The following is a 26,495-nucleotide window of genomic DNA, read 5'->3' as shown; positions in this document are numbered from 1 at the left end:
TGATATTTGCCATCATTGTCATTGTTTTAACAGTTTTTGAACATTACCATTTTCCACCATTGCCTACCCTGTTGCCAGATTTTTACCATTTTTTACGCCATGTTTTTTGCAGTGTAAGCTAGCAGCTTCATGTTTAGTCAGTTATCGACAAGAAAGGAAATAAGCACATGAAAAATGAACATCCAGGCTGTTAGAAGCAACCAGTAGCGTTTATCACTGCCCTTAATTACTTATACATTAAAACAATACAGCTCATGTAATATTTACCAGTAACTAGTCACTACCCGAAAACCACATAAACACAACTTGTTAGCATGATATTCCCTGACCAATTGAGTAAAATAAAAAAGATCCATTAAACAACTAGCACACACAGAAGAATGCCACCCCTGAACAGGAATGTAGTAACAGAGCAAAGACAAGATGACTGATCTGAGATGATGATCCCTCCTTTAAATCTCCCGAATGGCTTTTCTTTCCACAGCTGCCCAGACTCTGTACTCTCCGGCGTCTTGCTCATTTGAATATGAAAGGGCAGTGGAAGCATACATCAAGATGATTGATTTTGTTCAGAGTGTGGAAAGAGTCGTTTGTCATGTTGTGTTTCAGGGTCCAGAGGCTGCTAATCTGTCTTGATATCAGAAGACCAACACATTAAAGATTTACTAATTAGCCATTCTTAGGTTATCATTACATTTGAGTCAGAGCTGCAACTGCCAAGTCTGTACAATGTTTTCTGCAGCCACAGCTTTCTATGCACTACCACCACCTGCATACCACCGATTCCTCTATAGTAGCATGTTGCTTTTATCTGCACAAATATTATTTTACCCCTGACATGCTGCAGAATTTTCTAGTAGTGTAGTCAGGTATGCTTGCAGGGGTAACATACCAGTTTAGCTGGAAGTAGCATGAGTATGAGATGAATATGTTGGTTTGTTTCGTATCCTCCACAACCTCTTAAACCCAATATTGGAGGGTATTCCTCTCAGATGGAGTTATTTTAGCCCACTACCAAGACAAAACATGATTTTCTGCCTTAGAGTGATTTCAAATGGCAAAGCTTAAGTTTCCCTGCTCTGCTTGATGTTTCTTTGAACGAGCACTCACCACAAGAATAATTTTTTTCTCCACAGATGAAAAGCATGGGATTCATAAATCACACCTAATTCCTCTTCTATGTTTCACTTTTTAACCTTAGGGGGTGAACTAGAAGCTGGAACAGTTTGATGTGGAGATTTATACGGGATGGATGGGATGTATTTCATTACCATTTGTATTTCATAGTCCATGGTTATTGGAAAGTGTGACCACACTGATGTCTGGAGGGCTACACTTGTGATGTCTGACACTAGAAAAAAAAGCTCTGAGGTGACAACAAGAAATGGCATTTTGTGTGAGAAAGGTAGATAATCCCTGACAGAGTGCCTCGACACGGTAGCTCTGATATTTCTGAAATGGTGGAAAAAGTATTTTCACCTTTCCACACATAGTTGTTATTCAGATATATCATACTACATAATTTTTTTCCAAGTTATTCCTGTATTTGTGTAAAAGCAAAGTAGGTTACGCCTTTCAAATCAGTGCATTTATTTGGACTGACATGAATCTACAGCAAGCCCAGTCTTAATTAGGACAAAACAATATTCTATTTTTATCAACCAAGAGCAAAACTCACGCTCGCTCTGGTTTGTTTTCCTTTACTCACCAGCCGTGCTTTAAGATTAGGTTCATGGGTGTACTGGGCAGAAAGCGTGGTGCTAATGTACAGGCTAGTGTGTGTGGGTGGAGGAGACCAGGGGAAGAAAACATTCTGTTGTTAAAAAAAAATACAAGCAGCACATCTCAGACATTGCATTTATATTGCACCAGTTAAATTAGATGGTTACAGGATTTCTTCCCACTGCAATAAAATACCCAATAACAAAAAAAATCCCTGAGGTTATGACAGCTCATAGAACAGTGTGGTTCTTCTGTATGCATATGAAACTATCAGAGCAGATTCTGCACGTGCTGTACAGATCTATAGGCATTTTTTGCTGTCGTACTCACAATTACTGTCTTTGTATTGCAGTCTGTGTTGAATGGCGGTGATATAGAAAGCTTTTTTTCCTGTTCCAATTATTGTCTGACAGGTCAGATTTAAGTGCATCAAAAAGTCCCTGAAAAAAACACATTTGAACGATTGTTTTTATGTGATTTATTCTAACCTTCATTTTATTGACAGGCTTTACATTTCTGCATATAGGACTCACAGTCAAATCTCCACCATGGTAGAAAAGCTCCAGTGTCTTTCACTACACTGACACTTGAGAGACTTTCTGGAGATGCTCTGAATTTTAATATTATTCTGGCAGTGTGGTGAAGCAGCAGGCTGAGATGCTTTTTTTCTCGTGTGTCAGCTTGATGCTCACCAGACTGACTCACTGACTCACAGACGCACTGACTCACACCTGCTGAGAGGGCACCAGGAGCACCGTAAATTCTAATGATTTCATATGTTCTTATCAATGCATATTATATCAGTTTATTTCCTTTACTTTTCATTAACCTTCATAATTTTGCAAAAGTGAACTAATGCTCGCATATGATGTGCAGCTGATTTTTCCCAGTTTTACTAATGAACTGAGGACCTCAAGTGGATGGTAAATGAACAACAGCGGCCTTCGTGAGGGAGCTGTGTGGGATTTAAAAGGTCATTACACACTAATGGGGTTTACCCAGTCTGACATTATTGCCATTGCATCCTATCTAACCTACAATTTTCCTATTCAAAGAGGGAGAAAAGTCCCTCTCAGGAGCTGGCAGAGGTTGAATTGCTTTAAACTGCCCACGCTCGTTCGTTTGTAGCATCTCATCTGACCAGCTGGCTAATCTTCAGATCAGCTTCCATTCGGGAATGTATGTTGTTGACGACTGATGAAAACATTTTTTCTTTTTTTGTATTTTAGGCAAATATATCTAATCTAATAACAGCATATTAGAAAACAAGAGTGTTACATCTAGTAAACCTCACTGAAAAACAATTAAAATCTCAGACCGACCACTGTGAAACTGAGCTGATGTTCGTTCAGCTTTTACATGTCATTCAATACATTTAATCTCAATAATTAATCACAAATTTAGCTTGTAAACAAACAGGATTTCTGAGTTTTGCAAAGTGAACAATAAAAGGTTTGTTAACTTCTCTTGTTAAATCCTTTTACTACAAAAACAAATGAAGCCTAATGAAATCACATTTTGAAACAGTACTAATCTCTTGTCCTTCTGAGAATTTGGGGATTTTTAACAAGATCCTTCTCTCTCAGTATACTTTCCGACAATTAGAAGATAATACAGATCAACACATCAGCATCTTTACTCTTACCCCCAGGCTTACCTTCTCCTAGAACAACAAAATAGCTAATATTGTTACAAGAATTTGCTCATGAAGTCAAATTAGCAAGACAGGTCGAACATTTTAATGACTTCTGAGAGCTTCACTTTCTGTTTCTTAATAACGTTTCATTCAAAAAGCTTCCAGAGTTTTAACTGACTGGTAGAGAGTCCCAGATAGATGCCGTCACCCCAAAATCAGATATTATGACCCAAGACTCACTTGACTGTGACTCTGCCAGCTGAGGGATGTATCACGGTGAAACTTTCTGAGGAGAGATCTCAAGACTGCATTGTAAGTACCTGTTAAGTGGCATTGTAGATGGCATCCTCAGCTTATCTCTCAAACCATCTGTCTTCTCTGTCCAGAATGTGAACGTCATTGTGCTTAAAGGAGTGGAAACAGCAATACTGACATTAGCCATGAGATTTGGAGGATATATATATATATATATATATATATATATATATATATATATATATATATATATATATATATATATATATATATATATATATATATATATATATACATACATACATACACACATATAAATATTGCTGTTTTCACTCCTTTAAGTACAATGATATTCACATTCTGGACAGAGAAGACACAGATGGTTTGAGAGATAAGCTGAGGATGCCATCTACAATGCCACTTAACAGTAACATGTTAATATATATATATATATATATATATATATATATATATATATATATATGTGTGTGTACATATATATGATACTCCCCCATGGTTCAGGTAATAAAGCCTCTTGGATGGCAGCTAAAACATCTTCAAGAAGCAAAAAGAAATACAGTTGCCCTGAAGCGGAGAATCTATGTCAAGATTTTTTTTTTTTAACCTTTTCTTCATTATTGTCGCACTCTTACAACTGTTTTGTTGCTTTTAGTTAGAGTTCAGCATTACTACTGTTTGTCCACGAACCACTGAGCCATTACCTTCACCTCGCTGTTTCAAATTTCCATGTCATATTTTTCCATTGTCTTAACTCTTCCAGTTATCCTCTGAATAAATTCTGTGCTCATCTGCAAATCCTCACCTCTCTGTCTATTATTGTGTTTCTTACATGTCTCCATTTTAATTCAGACTGATTTCTTCCCTCAGGTGCCTTCCTAAGAGAAACAAAAGGAGAAATTTCAGGAACCAAATGAAACTGTAATCTCTTGAGCTGGTTAGCCACAACTAGCGTTTGGTTCATATTTTGAATTAGATCTTTTTATTCATGAGTCAAATCTTATAATGCTGGTCATTTACAGTTTTATTTAACAGCTCCCATCTATGCACATTATTTCTTTTATTACAGTCCCTGATGAAAAGAGGTTTATTTATGCTCTGGATTATAAATGCATGAATAAAGTGCTTTAAGGAGGCAGGATCTCCATTGCCAGAGCAACAGCGTCTGAGGTGTGTGGAGTGATGGTGGAGTCCGGGCAGCGCTCAGGGCAGAAATACGTCCAATATGCTTTAGTCATTATTATAGTTAATAAGACAGGAGAGCTAAGAGGATACTAAAAAGAAGGATGAGCTCAGAGAGGTGATGAGGCGAGCTCCAAGGAGGCAATCAGTAAACTTCAGTATTCACATTCAGCTCTGCCAGAATACTATTACTGCAAACATCTGAGAGTGTAGGTGATTATTTTAGTCGCAGGGAATAGATGAGTCATTGCGTTTGTGATCGTCTTTGACTGCGCTGTTGGATATGACTGGATATGAATTTCAGTAATCATCTCTGTCATAATAGAGTCAAGGATGCTTTTTATGGCACTTGATCATAATTACAATATAAAATGGAAATGACACACCAACTTCTCAACCCTCGGTGAAAACGACTAAAACGCCCACAGAGGAAAAAATCTTTGGAAAGGAAAGATGGATACATCTTGACATACAGGCTGTGGTTTTATAAAGTCATTTCCCTGTTTTGCCAAGCCTTTTTTTCTAATTATACTCATAGTAATTTCATTTTCTATAGAATTTCACCATCTAGTCCAAAATTACAGTTCTTTGTAAAAACCAAAACTTTGAAAGGCTTGACAAAGGAAAACCAGACAGAGAAAAGAGCTCAAATGTCACATCTTTTGTGGTATTTTGTGAAAAAGCCCGGAATGAACAAAGGTGGTACAATTTTATCCAAATTTTTGCGGAGACAGTTGGTGAGAACAGCGTGCTCCGTGGTAACATTATTCTTTGTGCCTGAGGCTGATTAGGAAAAAAATAGCTTATCTGAACTCCTCTTCCATCTCTCAGGATGTTCCCTGCTGGACTCCAGCACCTTTTGTAGGCTGCCAGATGCAGAAGCTTTGAATTCATCCCCCCAGATGCTGCTTCAGGAGACTCAATGAGAGACCAGCTGCATCTCCATAGGACGGCAAATGTGAGGCTGAGAAGATGCAGTTTTCAAATTAATGTTATGGGTGACATGTTCCAGTGCTCACTGGAGTTCATGTCAATCAGTTCTCTCTCAAAAAGAGTTGTGGTTTGTTGACGTTTGTCATTAGCACCTTTAAGTTTGGAAAAGTGAATTTGCAAAGTAACGCTAACACACGACATATAGGAAACATGTAGAATGGTTGATTGAAGAAAGGAAAAGATACTTGTATTTTGCATTCATGTTTAGTTTATTGCAAAAAATAAAATGCAGCTCAACAAACTGAGTAAAAAGATGAATTTCTAAACAAACATGCATGGATCTCTAAATGTATCAGCCCCTGTTTTCACTTGAATGACAGCAGCAGGGTGAACAAACTGCACAAATTTGTTCAATCCTGTTAACCATATAATGACAGCATCATCAAATAATGTTTGAAAGAGCTTCCAGTGACATCAGGAAAGTTTGACTTAGTCCTCATGTGGTTGCATAAATGTCTGGTGGGGCTGAGGTCATGTGACTGTGGAGAGAAGTCCATTAAAATCTGTACTTTATGATCTTCTTTGGTCTTTCTACAAAATTATAAGATGTGCACAGGCTCATTATCCTTCTGCAGAATGAATGTTTCTACACAAAAATGCAAACCAGAGGAGGCCGCAGACTTGAATTATTTCACTTAGGTTCCTTATATAAACCGTTCTTTTGACAGGATTTTTGCAGGCTGAAGCCTTCTGTTAGCAATTTAACAAATTCTCTGTCTTTTTTTTATGTCTTTATGCATTGATCTTTTGATAGTGCCATCACATGAATGCCATAAACCGTCCCCTTAGAAACCTTCAGTGTAGCCATGGTTTGCTCCTCATAAAATCTCTTTTAGCTTACAATAGCACTTCAACTTCTGACACTTTCACTTAGTTCGGAAGCCATGTTTCTCATTAACACATTGCTACTTACTAAACAATGTTCTGTTGGAAACTTTAGGCACAGATATAATTATAAAAGATGAACAATAGCTGTAAATTGGTTTACTTGAACAAATCTCAGATGAGTAGATCAAATTCAGTACCGTCTGAATGCTGCTTTAATGGAAGAGAACGTTATTGCTTGATTGCTGACTGAGAAACTGCAGGAGCTTAAGCGTCTCTTCTTAATTGTTCATGTAACTTCTTGTCTGTTAAATATTTCTTAATCAATGCAATCCAATACAATTAAAAAAAAAACAAAATATATTTGTGCCCTGGGGGCAATTTCAGGAGCATAGATCAACAAATAAATAATTTAAGGTGCAGGAATCCTCACATTTTTGGTAATCTCCAGGTTTACATTAACATATGATACATTCTTGAGATAGCCTGAGACTTTTGGACTCCCTTCCACATAGCCAGAAGACGGGTTTGCTCACATAATTGTCATTTTGTGACATTTACAGTAACATTTTGCCATTTAACCATTACTCCAAATTGTATACTGTAAAAAAACAAAACAACAACTACATTTAAACGGAAGTGATGATATTTAAGTCACATCCCAACGCTCAAAGGAAACAAAGGAAAAGATTGGAAACACTGAAATGTTTAAATGGTTTTACTTTAATGCAGATATACTATCACCTATTAATGCACTTTGCTGGGACAAACATACTGAAAATATAAAAGCAAACATTGAAATCTAGTATACAAGTATGAGGAGAGAAAACCATGTTCAGACAAAGCTTAGTTTTAGTCAAAGCGCTCTGACTTTTACATGGCAATATTCAGCAGCCCAGTGCTGAAAGGGACTCTTTAGCTTCATTCAATAACTGGATAAAGTGTACTGTCAAAAATCAATAAATAACTCAGTGTACTCTGTCTGTGTCACTGCTGTAATCAGTTTTTTGAATCAAAACATGTACAACAGTATGTGATTGATGGAGTTGTTATTATATCGAAAGTTCACTCATTTTCTTCAGGCCATATTCAGACTGCAGGAGTTTTAAAATCCTAACAGATTATGAATTCAGGTTGCATCACCAACATAAGGACTAACTTCACAGATATTATTGCCTTTGATATCAGTTGTGCACACTACAAAATCTGAAAAACAACGGCACATCACAAACTACTAGAAAATATCAAGAATACAGCTCCAGAGAGAGCAATCAGGAAGCAGAACATCACCTCATATGATCTCATGGGGAATCAGATAAAAAGAAAATGGAATTGTGGCCCAACTATGAACCAACTTTGGCATTGCTAGGTTTTCTTTTCTTTAAGTGAGCTGGTTAGACAAAACCTAAGACTCCGGGTAGAAATATCAAAGTTCTTCCTTTGTTAACCAGGTTCTGTGTGTGTGCCTATAAAAAGTGACCTTTGACAAGTTATGACATTCTTCTTAGGCAGTAAATGAATGTCCAAGAGAAACAGGTTGTTCTCACAGAGACCTGTAAGCAATAGAAAAATTATTCAGGTATAAAGCAAACAAATTAAGAGAGGAATGCTGATAGAAAATTATTAATTGCATATATATATAGCTTTATTAGCTTTAACTGAACCATGGGGAGTATCATATATATGTACACACACACACACACACACACATATATATATATATATATATATATATGTAGACAGATATATATATATATATATATATATATATATATGTAGACAGATAGATAGATAGATAGATAGATAGATAGATAGATAGATATATATATATATATATATATATATATATATATATATATATATATATATATATATATATATATATATATATATATATCTCCTCTAGTTCAGCCCCTCAGTTGACCTCAGCGTCCCTCTGACTTCCTGCTTGTCCGAAAGAGGTGGAGTTAAACATCGGTTCCGCGGTCACTGTCGGAAAAGGGAGTAGTTTATATTTTGCGCTTTTTAATTCTGGAAAAACACTGTCCAGCTTCTCTCACCTGTCAGTGTGGACACACAGATACAGTGAAGCATCCGAAGTGAAGCGCCTGGAATTGAATTCTGATGTAAGTCAACTGTTTTCGCTTTGGACGCTGCTTGTCTGTGATCATTTCATCACGTATGTTTTGACGGATTTACAAACTTCTGCTTGATTTATTCCCTTAATGATGCTGAGTATCAAATAAAACTCCAATTAAAGTTCGTCTTTTGCATTTCTTCTGCTTCTTCTTTGCTGACTGTCCAGTTTGTGGTAGTGGGGAAGAATCAGTGACCTTTACTCAGCTGGTAGAACGTAAAGTTGTCCATACACTGACCTGTGTTTTGTCATGTTGTTGTTATTCAGCAGAGTTTGGTGCTGAGGGAGCTGCAGTCATGGTACAGGAGTACCAGTCCCCTGTTCGGATCTACAAGCATCCATTTGAGTTAATTATGGCGGTGAGTAATGTAGTCACAGACAACTTATGTAAGACTGTCACCTCTTTGTCATATCACTTCCTCGCTGTGAATATGTTTTCTTGTCATTGTGTGAAGCTCAGTAAGAGGGCAGGAGTCCTTGAGTCAGTTTGCAAGCTTGTTTTAAAAATAGCTATTAGTAAATAACTTGAATTTCTGGAACCATTTTTCTGATTCATGTTGACCACTGATAAAATGTAGATGATGTAACCGTGAGATAACAACAGAGTTCATCAGCAGAAATGTTATTTATGTAACTCCAATTATGATTGTTGTCCAGCAGTAATGGACATTTATGCAAAGGGGATGCACTGAAACAGCAACAGAGATCCCACTTTCCAAGCAGTTACTCACCGTATGATAAGCTGGGTTCTCTTTAGAGTGGACTATTTTTCATTACGATTCTGATGTGTTGCTTTATTCACCTGCAACCTGCAACCCACTGCTGTAAATTCGCATAAGAATGGAACTCCAGGGGAAAGCAAAACTAGGACAGAAGTGCAATAAATGGCTTTCCGTGAGAGGCGGTCTGATTTCACCCACTCTTACAGTCTGCTCTTGGTGTTTGTTTCTTGTTTTCTGAAGTTACATATTAAACCAAAGCCTTATGCAACAGCCTCACAGTGAGGTAATGACTGTGATGCTGAGGTGACACTTTGCTCTGCAGCTCTGACTTCTGCACCACACAGTCAAAGTTAACACAATAGACTGTATGGCTCACACCTACACGTGAAACATTGCAGGGCTAAAATTCACTGCAGGTTGATGAAAAAAGGGGCCTCAAAACAAGCCTTTTGTGCAAACTAAATAGTAGCTCCTCTGAGAAGATTCAGGCCTCAACAGCATAAAGGAGAGTGACTAGTCTGACGACAGGTCTGCCACCGCCTCCACTCACATTTATCTCCGAGTTCTCTTATTAGTCCCTGGCTGATCCTGCCACTGACGATTATTACTCTGGCTAACAGTCCTAATCAGCAGCGGGGATGTGACTGAACGTATAAGCAGTGACATCATTGTTGTCCCTTTCATGACACCTCTTTATGACTCTCCCGGCCCCATCAGAAATTCACTGGATCACTTCTTGCATAGCTTCACTACACAGCTACCTGTAAATGGTCAGCACTTGTAGAGTTCAGGAGGAAATAAAGCATTTTTTGTTCTCCACAGTCACTGTCATTAAGTCGGTATCAGTTTGCCAATGTGGAATATAATGATGCGAAATAGAGGGAACTGTTGTTTTGTGATGGTTGACTTGCACAAAGCCTTCTGGGTCCACTGAGCCTAAAACATCACAGACTGGCCTTGTTGTATTTGGAGTCCCCATCATGTGCTTATGCTTATTACTCTGAGAGGAATAGGCAGGACAAAGATTTCAATTTGTTTGCAATCAGGGAAGGTATTGTTTCTGGTCCACTGTGTGTCTGTTACACAACACCAGTCAATGCTGCTTATTTAGCAAAGGAAACATTTCCTCATTAACTTTCTTAGTGAATAATTTCTTCAGATTGATTGCATTGCTTCTGTGCTCCACTGCATCAATGCAACTAGGATGTTTGTGTGGTTTGGACAGAAATCTGTTGGAAAATGATGCAGCCTTGTGAGTTTTATAGAACAGCATATCTAGATGTAGGGTCTTTGATAACTAGCCTGAATTACTGCATACTTCATGAACATCTCACAGGTCCTCGAAGAAGCAACTTTCAAACATTACATATGTGGCTGTCTATATTATAAAAGTCTAGTTCCTTCCTTGCCATTGGTTACGATCAATAGTCTGTCATTAGAAGCTGTACTGCTGCCAGTTACATAGACACAAGGCTATTATTGCAGATCCTGTTTGGTGGTTTAATCAATACTGACAGGTGATCCCTGCTGAAACCGGCTCAGACAGATGGTCATATTCTATGGGCAGTAAAACATAGTAAATGCTGCTTGTAAAACCAGCCACAGCTGCAGGATGTTGCTGTGCACAACACATAAAATTTTAATATGCATTTAAATAAACGCTTCAAGCAACTAACTATTAAATGTATCCTAACCTCTCACAGAGATCATGTGCTGCAAATTACCTGCTTTCCTGTGAATGAGCAACTCTAATTGTAGTTTACTGTTATTCAAATGACCTACTTGTAATTGAGCAGCTTTCCTGAGCTGCCTCATACAGAGAAGGACAAGAGCAAAGACAAAATAAAGTGGACCCAGGTAGCTCTGGTTGTATAGAACCGTATAAAAAAGCAATCAGAGGGAAACAAGACACAGTGGTCTTATTTAAATGTCCTTCTTCCTTCTTCACTTCTTCCTTTCAGGCCTATGTGAGGAGGTTTCCAAAGTGCCATTTGATCCCAGTGTTTGTGGACTGTGAGATCATCAACCAGAGCCAAAGTGAGGATGGATCACTGGTGGTGACGGAGAGGCGCTGCACGATTGACATTGAAGCCCCACGACTCCTCAAACGGGTACAAAGGCCATTACACAATCAGAACAGTTGCTATATTTATCAGAATAATTGTTTTGAAGAGCAAAAATAGGAATGCATGCCAGAGAACTTGTAGACAGGTGGTACTTTTATCATGATATTGATTCAGATTGCTTGAATTTGCAGTGTTTATGAGTGTTTAATTAAAAATCCAACAAAACTATATCTTTGATTCTCTCTTCATGTAGATTGCAGGTGTAGACTATCTGTACTTCATCCAAAAGAACACTCTGAACCGCCAAAACAGGACACTCCACATCGAGGTCCACAATGAGACCTTTTCCAACAGAGTCGTTGTCCATGAGTCCTGCAGCTACACAGTGAGTCTCACATCAGACCTGATGATCAGATGATCAGGAAGAAAGAGGCTGTAAAAGGTTCATCACTCTGCTGCTGTACTTTTCGTTTATTGTTTCCTCTTTTACACTGTTGGGTGCTATTTGGATAGCACAGAGCATTTCCAAAAGGCAGCACAATGTGCGATGCCTGATTATTTATTTTAGGTGCTTCTCCTATAGTGTGCTCCAGGCGCTGAACAGCTAATGCCACCAGACGTTTTTAAAGTTGATGTTGTTTCAGTCGGAGTCACTGCTATAATGTAATTGTCTTGACTTTTTCACAGCAAAACCTCGCCACCAGTATAATTTCTGCTTTTTAGGACGTCAGTTTAAAATAAAGTTAAAATTCTGTCACCTTATGCTCACAGAACATCTGATAAACCTAATTAATACTTGCAATACTTTGAATGGGTTACTTAGATGCAGTTAATATTGTGATCATCTAATAATAATAAAATGGTTGATGCCTCGTTTTTAAGTAACTTTCAGCTTTTATTTACCACACTGTGTTACTGTGACAAATAATATGCCAGGTTTTGTCTAAATTGACATTTTTTTCCACTTTTGCAGGTTCATCCAGAGAATGAAGACTGGACCTGTTTTGAGCAGACTGCCAGTCTTGATATCAAGTCCTTTTTCGGTTTTGAGAGCACAGCAGAGAAGATAGCGATTAAACAATATGGTAGCAGCATTAAAAAGGTTTGCATATGAAATTTTACTGCCTATGATGCAATATGTAGTATTTACATTATATTTTTTTTTTGTTACGGAAATAGGAACTCAAGAAATTTGCTTTTAGTATTCGTTCAGATTGATCTCCCTCAATTGTTGTAGGGTAAAGAAATTATTGAATACTACCTCAGAGAGCTGGAGGAAGAAGGAGTAACTTCCATACCTCGCTGGACGCCCCCTGCTGTCTCTGGCAGTGTCAACGTGAGGCTCCAGCTGCCGGCCCCCTCTGCTGCCAGAGCCATCCCAGGGAACAGTGCCAAGGCTGGGCTGTCCAGTAAAGATCCGGCTAGTCCCACAGAGCTACTAGCTAGTTCACCTGATGGTCAGTGTGCACTCACTAGTTAAAATACAGAGTAGAAGCTAGCACACAAAATACAGGTGTGATGTTAAAAGATGTGCATCATGTGTCAGTTTGTTTGCTATGACTGGTTCACACTAGATACAGTATATTTACAGTAACATTGCAAAATCTATCACTGCAAGATAATTAGGTAGATTTTTTTAGCTTCACAACAGTAGTGTCAGTGAAATGGAACTGCACCAAACAGAGCTAACATTTTAAATATCTCATAAAAACAGGAGGTCTACATTTAGTTCGTCATTGCATTCTAGTGTGTACATAGTATGTGCCTGGCGTTTCCATCTGATACCTGCAATATGTGCTAACTTTACGCTGTAAATGTGTTTTGGCCCTCAGACAAGTTGGATGCTGACTACATTCGACGTTACCTTGGTGATCTAACGCCTCTGCAAGAGAGCTGTCTTATTCGGCTGCGTCAGTGGCTCCAGGAAAATCACAAGGGCAAGGTCACCTATACTCAAACACAGTTACTTTGACTAAAGAGCTGTTTGTGTAGTTATGCACCGTACACTTTGATTTTTAAGACATGGAAATAACCTGCTTCTCAGCTCTTGCTTCAACACTAAAGTCAGTTTTACTGGTACCAGATACACACTAATAAACCATAACATTAAAGCCATCTCCTAACATTGTTTTGGTCCCCCCTGTGCCACCAAAACAGCTCTAACCTGTCGGGGCATAGACACCGGACCTCTGGGTGTCTCGCGTTGGGACAGTGCCGGTAGATTCTTTGGGTTCCTCTGGATTGTTGGGTTGGGCCTCAGTGCATCAGGAGTGTTCCAGTGCATTCTACTGATGTTGATTGGATTGGAATCTGGGGAGTTTAAAGGCTGAGTTTATTCCTCCTCCTCGTTGTGTTCGTTTGTAGTGTATGTGGTGTGGGTGCTAGGTCAGGAACAATTTTTATGTGGGTGGGACATGTCAAAGTAACATCCATATGAATGCCAGGACCCAAGGTTTCACCAAAAAAACATCACATTATAACAAGATGATCAGGGTTATGCACTCTGTGTATTTGTGGTTTTAATGTTGTGGCTGACAGTGAATACACATACACTACACACTATAGATTACAGTAACCAAGTAACAAACCTATATTTGCTGAAGGTGAAGACACTAATTTGTCATTTTTCTGGTTGTACTGAGAACAGTGTGTTGGAGTTTTGACCTCTGCCTGTTTTGTACAGATTCCAAAGGATCAGCATGTACTGCGCTTCCTCAGGGCCAGGGATTTCAACCTCGACAAGGCCAGGGAGTTCTTGTGCCAGTCACTTACCTGGAGGAAGCAACATCAAGTGGATTTCCTGTTAGACACGTGGGAGCCCCCACAACTGCTTCAGGATTATTACAGTGGAGGCTGGCATCACCACGATAGAGGTACTGACTATTTGATCTCGTTTTCTCCCTGTTTTATGACTTAAAACTAATATTGTGACGTCTGCCTACAGTGTTAGTGAACATTTCTCAGGAAGTGTAAATAGGCAAACAGATTTAATCTTCTGTAGTCATAACGTCCACATAGGTTGAAATGGCCAGTTAATTATTGACAGTGAAATCTGAGCACCATCTGTCAAAGCTCCCACGTTTGGAAACGAGTCAGCTCAGCTGATTCACCGGGTCAAACTTCAGACTTGAACAGAGAAAGTGCCCTTTGAATGTTCACATGGTAAATTAATGGTAAATGCCAATGTTACAGAAACAACAGGGTGGATCCAGGGCAGAAGAAACATAGCTGTTCCGTTAAGATCCCACATATTTTGCTTATAGATATTGACTTGTTGTAAAGTCTGTTCATTTCTTTGTGTTTGGCCCTTGTCTGTATGTGTTATTTAGATGGCCGTCCTCTGTATATCCTGCGTTTGGGTCAAATGGACACTAAGGGCTTGGTACGAGCTTTGGGAGAGGAGGTGCTACTAAGACAGGTGATATGAATACATGCGTCACATGTATGACTTGATATACTCATAAACATACTCATTTTCATTTAGCACATGTTCACTTGAAATAATGCACCAACTCTATGACTGTGACACAGATTTTGTCCGTCAACGAGGAGGGACTGAGGCGCTGTGAGGAGAACACCAGAGTCTTTGGTCGACCCATCAGGTGCCAATTATTATTATTATTATTATTATTATTATTATTATTATTATTATTATTATTATTATTATTATTATTATTATTATTATTATTATTATTATTATTATTATTATTATTATTATTATTATTATTATTATTATTATTATTGTTATTAACCCATTGCTTTTTCGTTGGCTATTGAGGAAACAGGTATATACATGCTTGTGTATTGTGAAGTGCTGTCTGTTTTGATGTGTTGTTCAGCTGTTGGACTTGCCTGGTGGATCTGGAGGGCCTGAACATGCGTCACCTGTGGCGGCCAGGTGTAAAAGCTCTGCTGAGAATCATCGAGGTGGTTGAGGCCAACTATCCTGAAACTCTGGGTCGCCTGCTCATACTGCGAGCTCCTCGAGTTTTTCCTGTGCTCTGGACCTTGGTGAGAATAAATGTCTCACTTTTGATGTGCCACCATTAATGTGACGTTAATTAATCACTTGGTTGTGAAAGTACAGAAACAGAGATTACATTGGCTGGAATCCTAAATAATTGGGTGCAGTCCATTCGCACTGCAGGAACAGGCACATGATAAACGGAGAGAAAATGGAGAGGAAAGCACAAAAATAAAATATTGACAGATAAAGATAATTATAGTGGTGCAATATGCAAAGACTTAATTGATCACTCTGGGGGACATTTTATTATTCCTGTAGCAGTATGCAGTAGTGTTGTTTGTCAAACAGAAATAGCATTCAGCAGGGAAATAAAGATATATAGTAATATAGGCATACAGATTTAGAAAAAAATAAATGAAAACCAAACGAAAAATACCTTAAGCAGTACTCAGTGGATACATAATAATAGTGATTTTTGGTCTGGGCTAGAGCAGTTGCTTCCTGGAGATGTGAAAGATACAACAAACTATTGACAAATAGATAATGAAATTACTAATGGTAATGAGACTGGACTATTAAGATGATAAAGTCAATACAAAATGCAAGCATGGATGCTCAGTAGCATAATCAACCAGGCAACCCATTTATTTCTCATAAATGAATAATTCATTGATCATGGATTGACTTTCAGAGCTTATAATAAGTGACCCTGTTGGATTTCTTTTTTTGTGTGTTCTCTGAGGACTATTGGTGTCTCGTTTCCAGGTCAGCCCCCTGATTGATGAGAATACTCGTAAGAAGTTCCTCGTTTATGCTGGAAAAGACTACCAGGGTCCAGGAGGCCTAGTGGACTACATTGAGAGAGAAATTATTCCTGATTTCCTACGAGGGGACTGCATGGTGAGGTTAAGTCCTCAGCTTATCGACCTGTAAATGGAAAATGTATTCTCAGTGCAGATAGTGAAATGTGGTTACTGTGCCTTTAGTTTATGTTTTGATTGATCAATCATGTCTGTTTTACTGTCTGTACTCGTTTTAACCTAAAGTTTAACCAGCTATGTCAGTCAGTTCACTAGTATCAGGTGACTAATTGGAAATACACTGTGTGTGTCTTACTTCATAACATCAGTTTTAGAAATGTAGAAGACAGAATGCATCTAATTTGGCTAGAAAATGATGGACTGGATGCCTGCTGTATGTTACTGTCGAGTAGCAACAGAAAAGTGAACAGCTGGCTCACCTCAGTTGACTCAAACACAGCACACACATTATTCTTAACACAATTGCAAGTCATTGTGTTTGTTCAGTAAACCGTTTTACATTATATAACCAGTTTTAAGCTCTGTAAATGTAGTATATCTAATTTTTATGCTCCATAGTGCTATTTAGGTAAGTAATTTCTTATAAACTGGCTAAGTTACACAGCTTCTGATATTTACCACCTGAGAGAGGGTGTCTTTGAGCAAAACCTAAATATGAAAAGTGAATGAAACCCTGTTACATGTGACATTGTTTTCCTCTACAATTCTTTTTTTCAAAAAAGCTAGTGCATATGCTGCTTTAGTTACTGGTTGAGCTTGACTGTTTTTTGTTTTGCCCTCTCCAGTGTAACGTCCCTGAGGGCGGCATGGTCCCCAAATCTCTGTACAGGACAGCAGAGGAAGTGGAGAGTGAAGAAAACTGCCTGCTGACTGACTCCATCTATAAGAGTGCCAGTATCTTCAAGGGAGCTCCGTATGAGGTGCAGTCTACTTGTAACTAACTTGATGACTACCAAGTGTTCATCAAGGTGTGAGAAAATCAACCTTTCTTTTACGTGCAGTAGGTTTTATGCAGTGGATTAGGGTGCCACCGACTGGACCAGATCCGCACTGCACGCTTGCAGGCAAAGACAAATCATGTGATGAACAACCTGCTCTGTGTTTCTAATTTCCTTACATCCTCCTGCAGATGCTGATTGAGATCACAGAGGCCTCCTCCGTCATCACCTGGGACTTTGACGTGTCTAAAGGAGATGTGTTCTTTAATATCTACCATTCTAAGAGGCCTCCGAAGAAAGATGCCGGAGCCCACAGCATCACCTCCCTGGGGGCTGTTAATGCCCAGCTGATAGACAAGAGCTGGGTGCTGGGCCAGGACTACAGCATGGTGGAGAAAGCCCTCATCTGCAAGGAGGGAGAGAGTGTGCAAGTGAGGATATACAAAAACAGAATAATTCAGATCTCTCTTCCATTGATCTCTTCTTCTCAGCTGTTTTAACCTGCCAGGGTTTACCCCGGTTTGTCATCAAAATCCTCCATCGCTAAACTGATATCCTCCGTTAAATCAGGGCTCCCACGTAACTCGCTGGCCCGGCTTCTACATCCTCCAGTGGCGCTTTCACAGCTCGGCAGCCTGTGCCGCCTCCAGCCTGCCTCGTGTGGATGATGTACTGGCCTCCCTGCAGGTCTCCTCCCACAAGTGTAAGATCATGTACTACACCGAGGTGCTGGCCTCCCATGACTTCAGGTCAGTTTATTTATTCCGCCGAGCTTTATTCCTCCGGTCCTCCCATGTTTTCTTTGTATTATACCAAAGCTGTCTTTCATTGCTCTTGTGTGGGTTTTCTTTTCAAATATCTGAGCTGTGATATTCCTGGAAATTAACTTTCTGTGTGGAAGCTTTTGTCAAACATGCCATCTGCTTTTTTTTTTGCAGGGATTTAAATGTTTGATCAGTAATTAATTAGGTTATATCATGCTTGAAAATTAACATTCAGTTTTTTCTGTTATTTCTAGGGGATCTATGAGCAGTCTGGAGTCTTGTCAGAGTGGTTTCTCTCAGCTCAGTGCTGCCACGACTTCTTCTAGTCGATCACATGCCAGTTCCACGATTTCAAGGTAGTATTTGTCCAATCAGAGTCCAAAGGCAACGCTGACCAAAGCTCCCTGATGCCTAACTCTGCTTTATATATTCAAAGACAATTTTTCAACTCATAAATATAAATTTGAAACAGACAATTACCAGTGAGTCTTTAATACTGTTTCAGTGGATCAGTAAAGTTTCATTTTTGTCAGGTTTAAGGGACTCTGTTCTAATGTACTTGTTGTTTTGTTTGTGTAATAGTGTACAGTTTACCAACACAGATGAAAATATCACATGTGTATTATCCAGGAAGATGATTTCAATATGACATTACAGAAAATGATACACAGTTTGTTTGTTTTTTAGTTTAGATAAGAATAAATTAGAAAAAGCGTCAAAGTAAAATAATATACATGTTTGTGCAATGCAGTTTTTGTCCTTGCTGTTTCTTTTAATGTCCACAAGATGTCAGTGTGCTCTGAGACTTGAACTGCTCTCAGATCTGCAGTGTATTTAGTACTTGCGGTTTAGCTCACACACTTCATCTGGTCTTCTAGGAAATCAAAAGAAATTGTTTAAATAAGGAATGCATCTCCAGAATAAATCTGATGTCTCCAGAGAATGAAGCAAAGGTGTTTGGAGTCATGACAGCAGCAGCAGCAGCAGCAGCGCTGTATAGGGAGGGGTAATTTAAAATAAGCACAGAGATGGTTATTATTAGTATTTGTTTTTGCAGTAATAGACAAGGTGTAAGGAAAGAGAAGATAATATGAAATCCTTTTTTTTTTTTTTAAATACACTCTAGATTCCCAGTAATGTTGTTTTTGGGCTTGTTAGGCATCGCTGCTCAGTTTTCTGAGGCAGTTAATTTGAATGCAATATAGTGCAGCCCCTTGTGATCTGGCACCGGGCCAGACACACAACTGATTTACATAAAACTTTAATTTCCATAAACTTATCAGATGCTTCCAGCTCAAGCTTAATTGAATTTTCCTGTGCTGTGTTTATTTTTTTCTTGGTTTGCAACTTGTGTCATGTTGTTGCTTATCCCAACACATTTTGAAGACTGGACGATTGAGTTTTCTGAGGGGCTGATTGAACAGGAGCCCGGCCTCCTGCTGGCATGTCAGGGTTGTTAGAAAGAGAAAGAGGACTGATTTTGGCAGAAGCCTGTTTACTGAATCACTCAGCTTGCTCTAATGACCTCCCAAGACCCACATTGTGCACATCAATAATAGCATCCCTTTCTAATATGCTATTAAAACATCTTCGTCTTGAGCAGGTATGTGATTTAAGGCTGAATAATTTCACTGGGCTTCCTAGGCTTAAAAAACAAGGTCATTCTTATACCTAACATTTGGTAAGCAAATGAAATACGGAAAAATGTATCACATCATAATGAAGCCACCTGTTTGGTTGACCTGAGACAACATTTTGGAGGGATGCAAACAGACCTACAGCTACCAAACAGACGATCCGTCATCACACTATGACTGTATATGTTTGACACTCTACAGAGGAGCTGGCAGCGCTGTGATGCTGTGTTTTAGCACTGTGACGCTTTGAGCTCAGCGCTAACGTGCTCAAACTGACAGTGCTAACATGCTGATGTTTACCAGGTATAATATTTACAATCGCCGTAATTGTGACTTAGGATGGTAACGTTCAATTTGCGAAGTAGCACTCAATACTAACTGAAGTAGAAGATGATGATGGGACTGCCATTTGTTTTGTTGTAAACCAACATACAAGGTGATGGTGCTAGAGAAGACACAAAAGGGTCCTTGAAGTTACTACTGAGGAGGTAAATGAAAATCTGTACCAAATTTTGACGTTCCAATGTTTTGTTTTTTTTTTGGTATTTTAATCAAAACCAGCAATGTGAGCCTCATGGTACCAAATACAAAAGAAATCACCAAAGTTGTTATTGTCTATTATTGACCGTGAGTGTTTGTACAAAAGTTAGAACACATTAGATTCAACTTTATTGTCAATGCATGAGTACTAAGACAACAAAATGCTAATAAAACCAGTTGTGCAAAAGCAGCAGAAAAGTGCATCACATACAGTTTGCAGTAGATATACACAGTATGAACAGAGTGGTATCAGCACACTACGTATATGGATATAATAGCTGTAGATGTCAATATAAAGATAGATAAGGACAGACAAATGTAAAATATGGTAATCTGTCAAATATATGACTTTAAATCCCACTTTGGTCAGTGATTAAACCTCTAAACTTTGTGTATCAAATATAGATGTTGAAAAGTGTTTTTTTTTATGTGCAAGAAAAACTTTTTGCCTTTAAATGGCTTAGATTTAACTCCAAACCCACACCTCCTTCCCTCACTGCAACTCAAGCACAGCAGCTCACCTACCACTCTGCACTACAAACAGGCAAACTGTAATATTGGAGTACTGCATTCATACATGTTCAAACCAGAAACTGATTGTGAAGAAGAAAGTGATACAGACAGTTGACAGGATTGGTTCTTAAGGTTGGTCATGTATGAAAACGCAGAAGTGTCATTGGTGGTCATCGATGGCATTGACTGCTTATTTTGTGCACCTTCTTTCTCTTAGTATGTAAAAGGGTTAAAGTTATCAAGGCAAAAAATGGATTTGCCTTGACCCCTGAAGCCCCTTTCCCTCAAACCTGATAAATAATTTCTTGGAAAATAGAAAAATGTGCATCTGTGATGGAGCTGTGCAGAATTTTATGGAGTCACTGTACATCTGTGCATTTTTTCCCCCTTTGGATGCATTTTGACAATCAGAATAGAAAACTGATGCTGATTAGACCTTTGTTAAACTTGATTTATATTGCACAGTTTAACAGCATTCAGTTTGATGACTTTGCAGTACTGTAACTGTAACTTGCAATTCAGGTTTTACTTTGTTGTAACTAGTTTAAAATTACTACTTGAAAATAATGGGGTTTTTTTTGTTGTTGTTGTTGTTGTCGGTTTCTTGTAATCCCGAAGAAATGATTTCGCTCTAAACTCAATATATACACTACTGGCTAGAGTAGTCATTCATATAGAAATCTCTCAGGAGAAGAGATACCATTTCCTCACTCGTCTCTGTTACTCCTTGGTTGCACCACTGAACATCATAGATATGACAACAACTCGATTATCTGAAATTTGTCTCTAAAGGAGCAAACCTGAAGACTCAATCCCTGCTATATCTCCATATGAAACTTCACTCTTCCTTTAAATGTCCTCATAAGCTGCTGACTGAGTGAACTTTCCCACCACAGTGATGATGTACGTGTCTGGGGCAGCAGGCGAATTAAACCCAGTATTGAATAATGCTGCAACCTAGAAGACGAGATCTCTTAATTCTTTGGTTGAGCTCAGCAGGCAGAGGGAGGGCTGCTGCTGAAATAGTCTCATACTTGTTGTTACAGATATAAACATTCCAGCCTTCTCTGGGAATATGCACATGATAATGAGTCATCTTTTCTCAGAAATACCAGACACAGGCATGGGGGTAGGCAACATGGGGCTGATTTTGGATGTTTCTTTCTTGTATTTGCATCTCATTATTAGAAAAAATGGCATAAGGTAGAGAGTTTTGTAGAAAAATGATTCACTTTCCCCTGTCAGCCTTTGAATCGATTTGAAAGAGTGAAGCCAATCCTTTAACAAAAGCCAAGGTTAACCGACAATAGCACCTAAAACACAATGGGTCATAACCAAATTTAAGCAGAAAATCATTTCACTCCCCATCTCTCCACTAGTCCTCTTACATCTAACTACTTTTTAAGGGCAAATGGCTTTTTTCTTACTGGATTTGATCACAGAAAATAGAATCTTATCAGACATAAGGTTGCAGAGTTTCACTGTAGTGTGGAGCCTCATTAAAACCTAAGCCGTGTTTCATGTGCTTCCCTCTGACAATCTTGACCTTCCCACTAATTGAAAAGGAGAGCTCTGGATTAGTGCAATAAATTATTTTTCACAGGCCGTGATACACCGCAAGAGAAACTTTGTCTGAGGCTGTTTGTCTCAAAAACAACTCTGTGCCTTGAATCACTGCCTTGTTTAACTGCGATATGTACAACCTGGAAACCAGTAAATATTTATGCCTCCTCCATCTGAGTTGTGGACTTGTCTGTTTAACTAATCTCATATTGGCCGGATTGGAATTCATTTTCTGACTTGATGTGCTACTGGGTCTGATTAATATGTCCGCAAACAAATAGATACAGTCACGTCTGTTTATCTCTGATGCTTCATACTATCTCTCATACCTTCTTACATTGATTTTCTCGGCGACAAGAGAGACTATCAATCTAGCTTCAATTTAGACAAATTTCTGAGCACTGCCCTCATTTGCAGCCGACTGTCAAGGATCAGCTTAAGTCATGTTGTTTTCATCAGTTTCCGAGCATCAGACCTGTTTTTTTTTTTTTTTCTTTCTTTTCCTCTGGTGTTTTCTGGCTCACTGACTTTGACATTTTCATTCCACTCACTCTGAATGGGCACTGAGCTGTTCAGATCTATATGAAGCTGCCCTCCTTAAATGTCGGGAAACACACATTTATCCATGCGCTTGTTGGGATAGAAAACCATCTTTGCAAACTGGAACTGTATCTTTAGTAATATCACGAAATCGATCACTTGAAAAACAAGTTTAATGAATCAGTCTGACATTTTCTGCATGTATGTCAATACAGTACATTGCATGTAGACTCAGTGTAAGTTAGCAGAGATCACATCACAGCTGTGGGAAGTTTGAAAGGAACATTGCACAAATATAGTAGATTCTTTATGCATAATCGAGGCCTGTTAACGTTACAATATGGTCTTTGGTTTCTTAGATTATGGAAAGGTCCAGTGTGTAATCTTTGGAGGCATTGATCTGCTTAAAATCCCAGTCTGTGGGGGAAAAAACTCGATGTTGGCTCTTCCTATCATTGTAAAGCAGAATTCAGCAAGCGTTGGATTGTTCACCCACTAATAGGGAACGTGAGCTGGGTTTAGACCGTCATGAGACAGGTTAGTTTTATCCTACTGATAATGTGTTGTTGCAATAGTAATTGATTTGTTTGCCCTGTGGAAACACTTGTTATTTTCAGGTGATTAAGCACTGAAGAAAACATAAATATGCATATTTTACTCAATTTCTACAAAAAGATCCCCCTAAATCCTACACACTTGACCTTGCTGCGAGTTGAGAAAGAAAACATGTCTGTTCTGATTTTCATCCATTTCAATCAAGCATCTGAACAAGTCCCAAATTACACAGTTTCAAGAAAACCAGCTGACCAGTTTCCAGTCATCTTACATTTTTTAACAATCCGAGGGTAATATTGTTATGTCTCAGCGAGGTTAAAGTCTTTGAGGAATGTGGAAAAATCGCTATCTTTGTGTAAATATAACACTTTGTTAAAGATACAAACTGCTGTATAGTGCTGCAAAGATATTTTTAGCATTTTAAACAGTTTCATTAGATACAGGAAACGCCTTCCTCTTGAATTTCACCTTAGGCTTTTGCCTGAGGCTGGTTGTGTGCATAGGTTATATGATTGTGCGGCCATTTTGCAAGATAATTACAGTCTCTGTTGGATGACACTGTTAAGTTTTATTATGTGTACCCATTTGGTAGAACTAAGTGCACATGTATGCATTTAAAATAGGCTGCTTAAGTAGTATAATCATTGTGTTTTTGAAATAAAATGTGTGGTTAAAGTTTATTGTTTTTTTGGGGGTGGGGGTTGCCTATTACATTCTGATCTTGCTAAAATTCAAGATTTTCACTCAGTTTAATGTGCCTTTTTCACAGCAAACTACTTTACATTGTAATAAAGCCACAGGTGCAATTGTTAATATAATGCATGTAATTCTGCTTTACCAGTTTGAGTTGATAGAAAACACCTTCCTGCCTGTTGCCTGTATTTCTCTGCATTATTTACAGTTGGAATATGGGTAGAACCACTATGTTTCTGCAGCACAGAGTGGAGGGAAGCTTTGAAGGCATCCATCTTGGCTCCTCTTACCTGCCAAGCCTCTCCACCCCTCAGCGAACACAGGTTTGCCTTATTTGCAGGCAGAGTGGCTGGCAGGAATCCCCTATACACTTGAGTGATGTGGGCGCCTCCTGAATAAAGAAGAGAACAAGTGTGAGAGAGCAAAGACAGAGATAGACAGATGGAAAGGGTGAGATAAAGGCATGACGGTGTAGGATTAAGGACGAGGGGAGCAGGACGATCAAGGCAAATGTGGATTTTGAAGAACTTCTGTGTATCTCGTGGGACCGGCTACCATCTTGCCTGCCAGTCGCTTTATCATGCAGTCAAACTGTAGAGGAGTGACTGTGCTCAGGTGTGATCAGGCTGTTGGGTTGGCCGGATGTTGCTCCTTTGTTTCACCACCCTTGCATGTGCTGCAAATTTAACTGTACTACCTTTTCTTTCATGCACTGATTGTTAAGTTTTTCTGTTCTATGACAAGCTGGAATATTTTATTATCATTATCTCTGCATCATATTTCATTGCAATCTAAAGTCATGATCAGTTTGCAGTGTTTTTGCCGGTTTATTAGACATTAGAAATGTGAAGATCAGCAGATGATTAATCAATTAACATAAAATGAATAATATGCTGTCATCATCCTGTTCTCATTTGTCAGATGTGAAACTTTGCTGCTGTCTTTGCATTATATGAAACTAATCTAAATATCTTTAATTTGTAGACTGTTCGAAGAGCAAAGCAATAGACAATAAAAGGTGGTTGTGATCATTCAAAACTCAAGGTGACACCACCAACTTCTGCAGCACTTTAGAACTTAAAAAATTTAAGCTGACAAAGGAAAACAGCAAATCTGTGAAATCCCAGAGTGTCATCCGTTTAAAAATAACAGCTTGATGCTCACAGAACAAGCCTGGTCTGCTCCTCTTGTTGTTTTATACAATCCTTTACACATCCAGTGAAGCGGAGAACTATAGCAGATGAAACACAGCGAAACTGTTGTGGGAAAGTGTTTTCTGGCACCGGTACCCACTGCTCTCTTTTGCTGTCTCTCTCTAACATTATGAGGTACTTACAGTAAGCCAGGCCCATAAGTGATCCCTAGATGCATGCTGGCACTGCAGCACTCAGTAGCATCTGAGTGTTCTTACCTCGTTTGAACTACCCAATTCAATGCGCTGTGTAAGTTAAAATCAACTTTTTTTTTTTCCACCTTAAAGGGACACCTCTATTCTCAGATAACAGTAAACTCATTTCCATTTTAAGTCTGATTAGTGGAGGACACAAAACAGCAGATTGGTGCAGACTGGCACAACACACACATTGTGCCTTTAACTCCCTCTGGCCCACATTATAAAGAAATTAGTGTGCTTCTGTAGTTTGGATGCTGTGTGGTTGATGAAGTAGATAAACATCACGTATTAGTATATTCCCCAAAATATTGTCCTTTTTCATGCACGATGTTAATCCCCTTGTATACCTGCCATTTAAAGTTTGGTTCATATTATTTCCATTTAATTTGAGAGGTAAAGCAATAGGGGCTGCACAGTGGCTTGGTGGTAAACACTTTCGCCTTGCAGCTAGGTGGTTCGTGTTTCAGCCTTCCTGGGATCTTTCTGCATGGAGTTTGCATGTTCTCCCTGTGTGCGTGGGTTTTCTTCGGGCACTCTGGCTTCCTCCCACAGTCCAAAAACGTGCTCAGGTTAATTGGTAATTCTAAACTGTCCAAAGGTGTGAATGCGGGTGTGCTTGTTTGTCTCTATGTAGCCCTGTGACAGACTGGTGACCTGTCCAGGGTGTCCCCTGCCTTCACCCTAAGTCAACTGTGAATGAGGATGAAGCAGTGCATAGATAATAAATGGATGGATGGTAAAGCAATAGTTTCTAGGAAATCTACTAAAGCCCATTCCAGAAATGCATTCAATAATCTGACAGTTCTTAAATATGTTGAGTTCATGTCTAAATGAGCATCCCAATGACTTTTCCATAAAAGATGTACTGCAATTTTACTAGGTCAAACCTAGAAACTTTTCACAAGTCTGAACAGCTTGCCATTGCCATTGCAATAATGGGCACGCACACACTTTGAGTTGTGTGGAGCAATTTGGAAAGGCTTTTTCCACACTGGTTCAAAAACATCACGGACAC

The 26,495-nt window shown here is 38.9% G+C and overlaps 1 protein-coding gene across 2 annotated transcripts; it reads left to right on the top strand.

The window, feature by feature from the left end:
* Positions 1-8,595: 8,595 nt before the first annotated feature.
* LOC111565329 (SEC14-like protein 1) lies at positions 8,596-18,796 on the top strand. Of its 2 annotated transcripts, none has more exons than XM_023265359.3 (16): positions 8,596-8,757; positions 9,039-9,127; positions 11,452-11,601; positions 11,810-11,941; positions 12,530-12,658; positions 12,794-13,013; positions 13,389-13,498; positions 14,240-14,429; positions 14,886-14,974; positions 15,088-15,158; positions 15,396-15,567; positions 16,289-16,423; positions 17,130-17,264; positions 17,474-17,713; positions 17,853-18,031; positions 18,301-18,796. In XM_023265359.3, exons 2-16 carry the CDS (start codon positions 9,065-9,067, stop codon positions 18,404-18,406), a joined length of 2,121 nt encoding a protein of 706 aa, XP_023121127.2. In that variant the 5' UTR covers positions 8,596-8,757; positions 9,039-9,064; the 3' UTR covers positions 18,407-18,796. The 2 variants fall into 2 exon arrangements, with proteins under 2 accessions (XP_023121127.2, XP_023121128.2); XM_023265360.3 differs by having other exon boundaries at positions 9,036-9,127.
* Positions 18,797-26,495: the final 7,699 nt, after the last annotated feature.

Source organism: Amphiprion ocellaris, chromosome 19 (assembly GCF_022539595.1).
Source record: "Amphiprion ocellaris isolate individual 3 ecotype Okinawa chromosome 19, ASM2253959v1, whole genome shotgun sequence".
Classification (NCBI taxonomy): domain Eukaryota; kingdom Metazoa; phylum Chordata; class Actinopteri; family Pomacentridae; genus Amphiprion; species Amphiprion ocellaris.
Note: the sequence above shows the minus strand (reverse complement) of the source record. Positions and strands in the feature narration are given on the sequence as shown.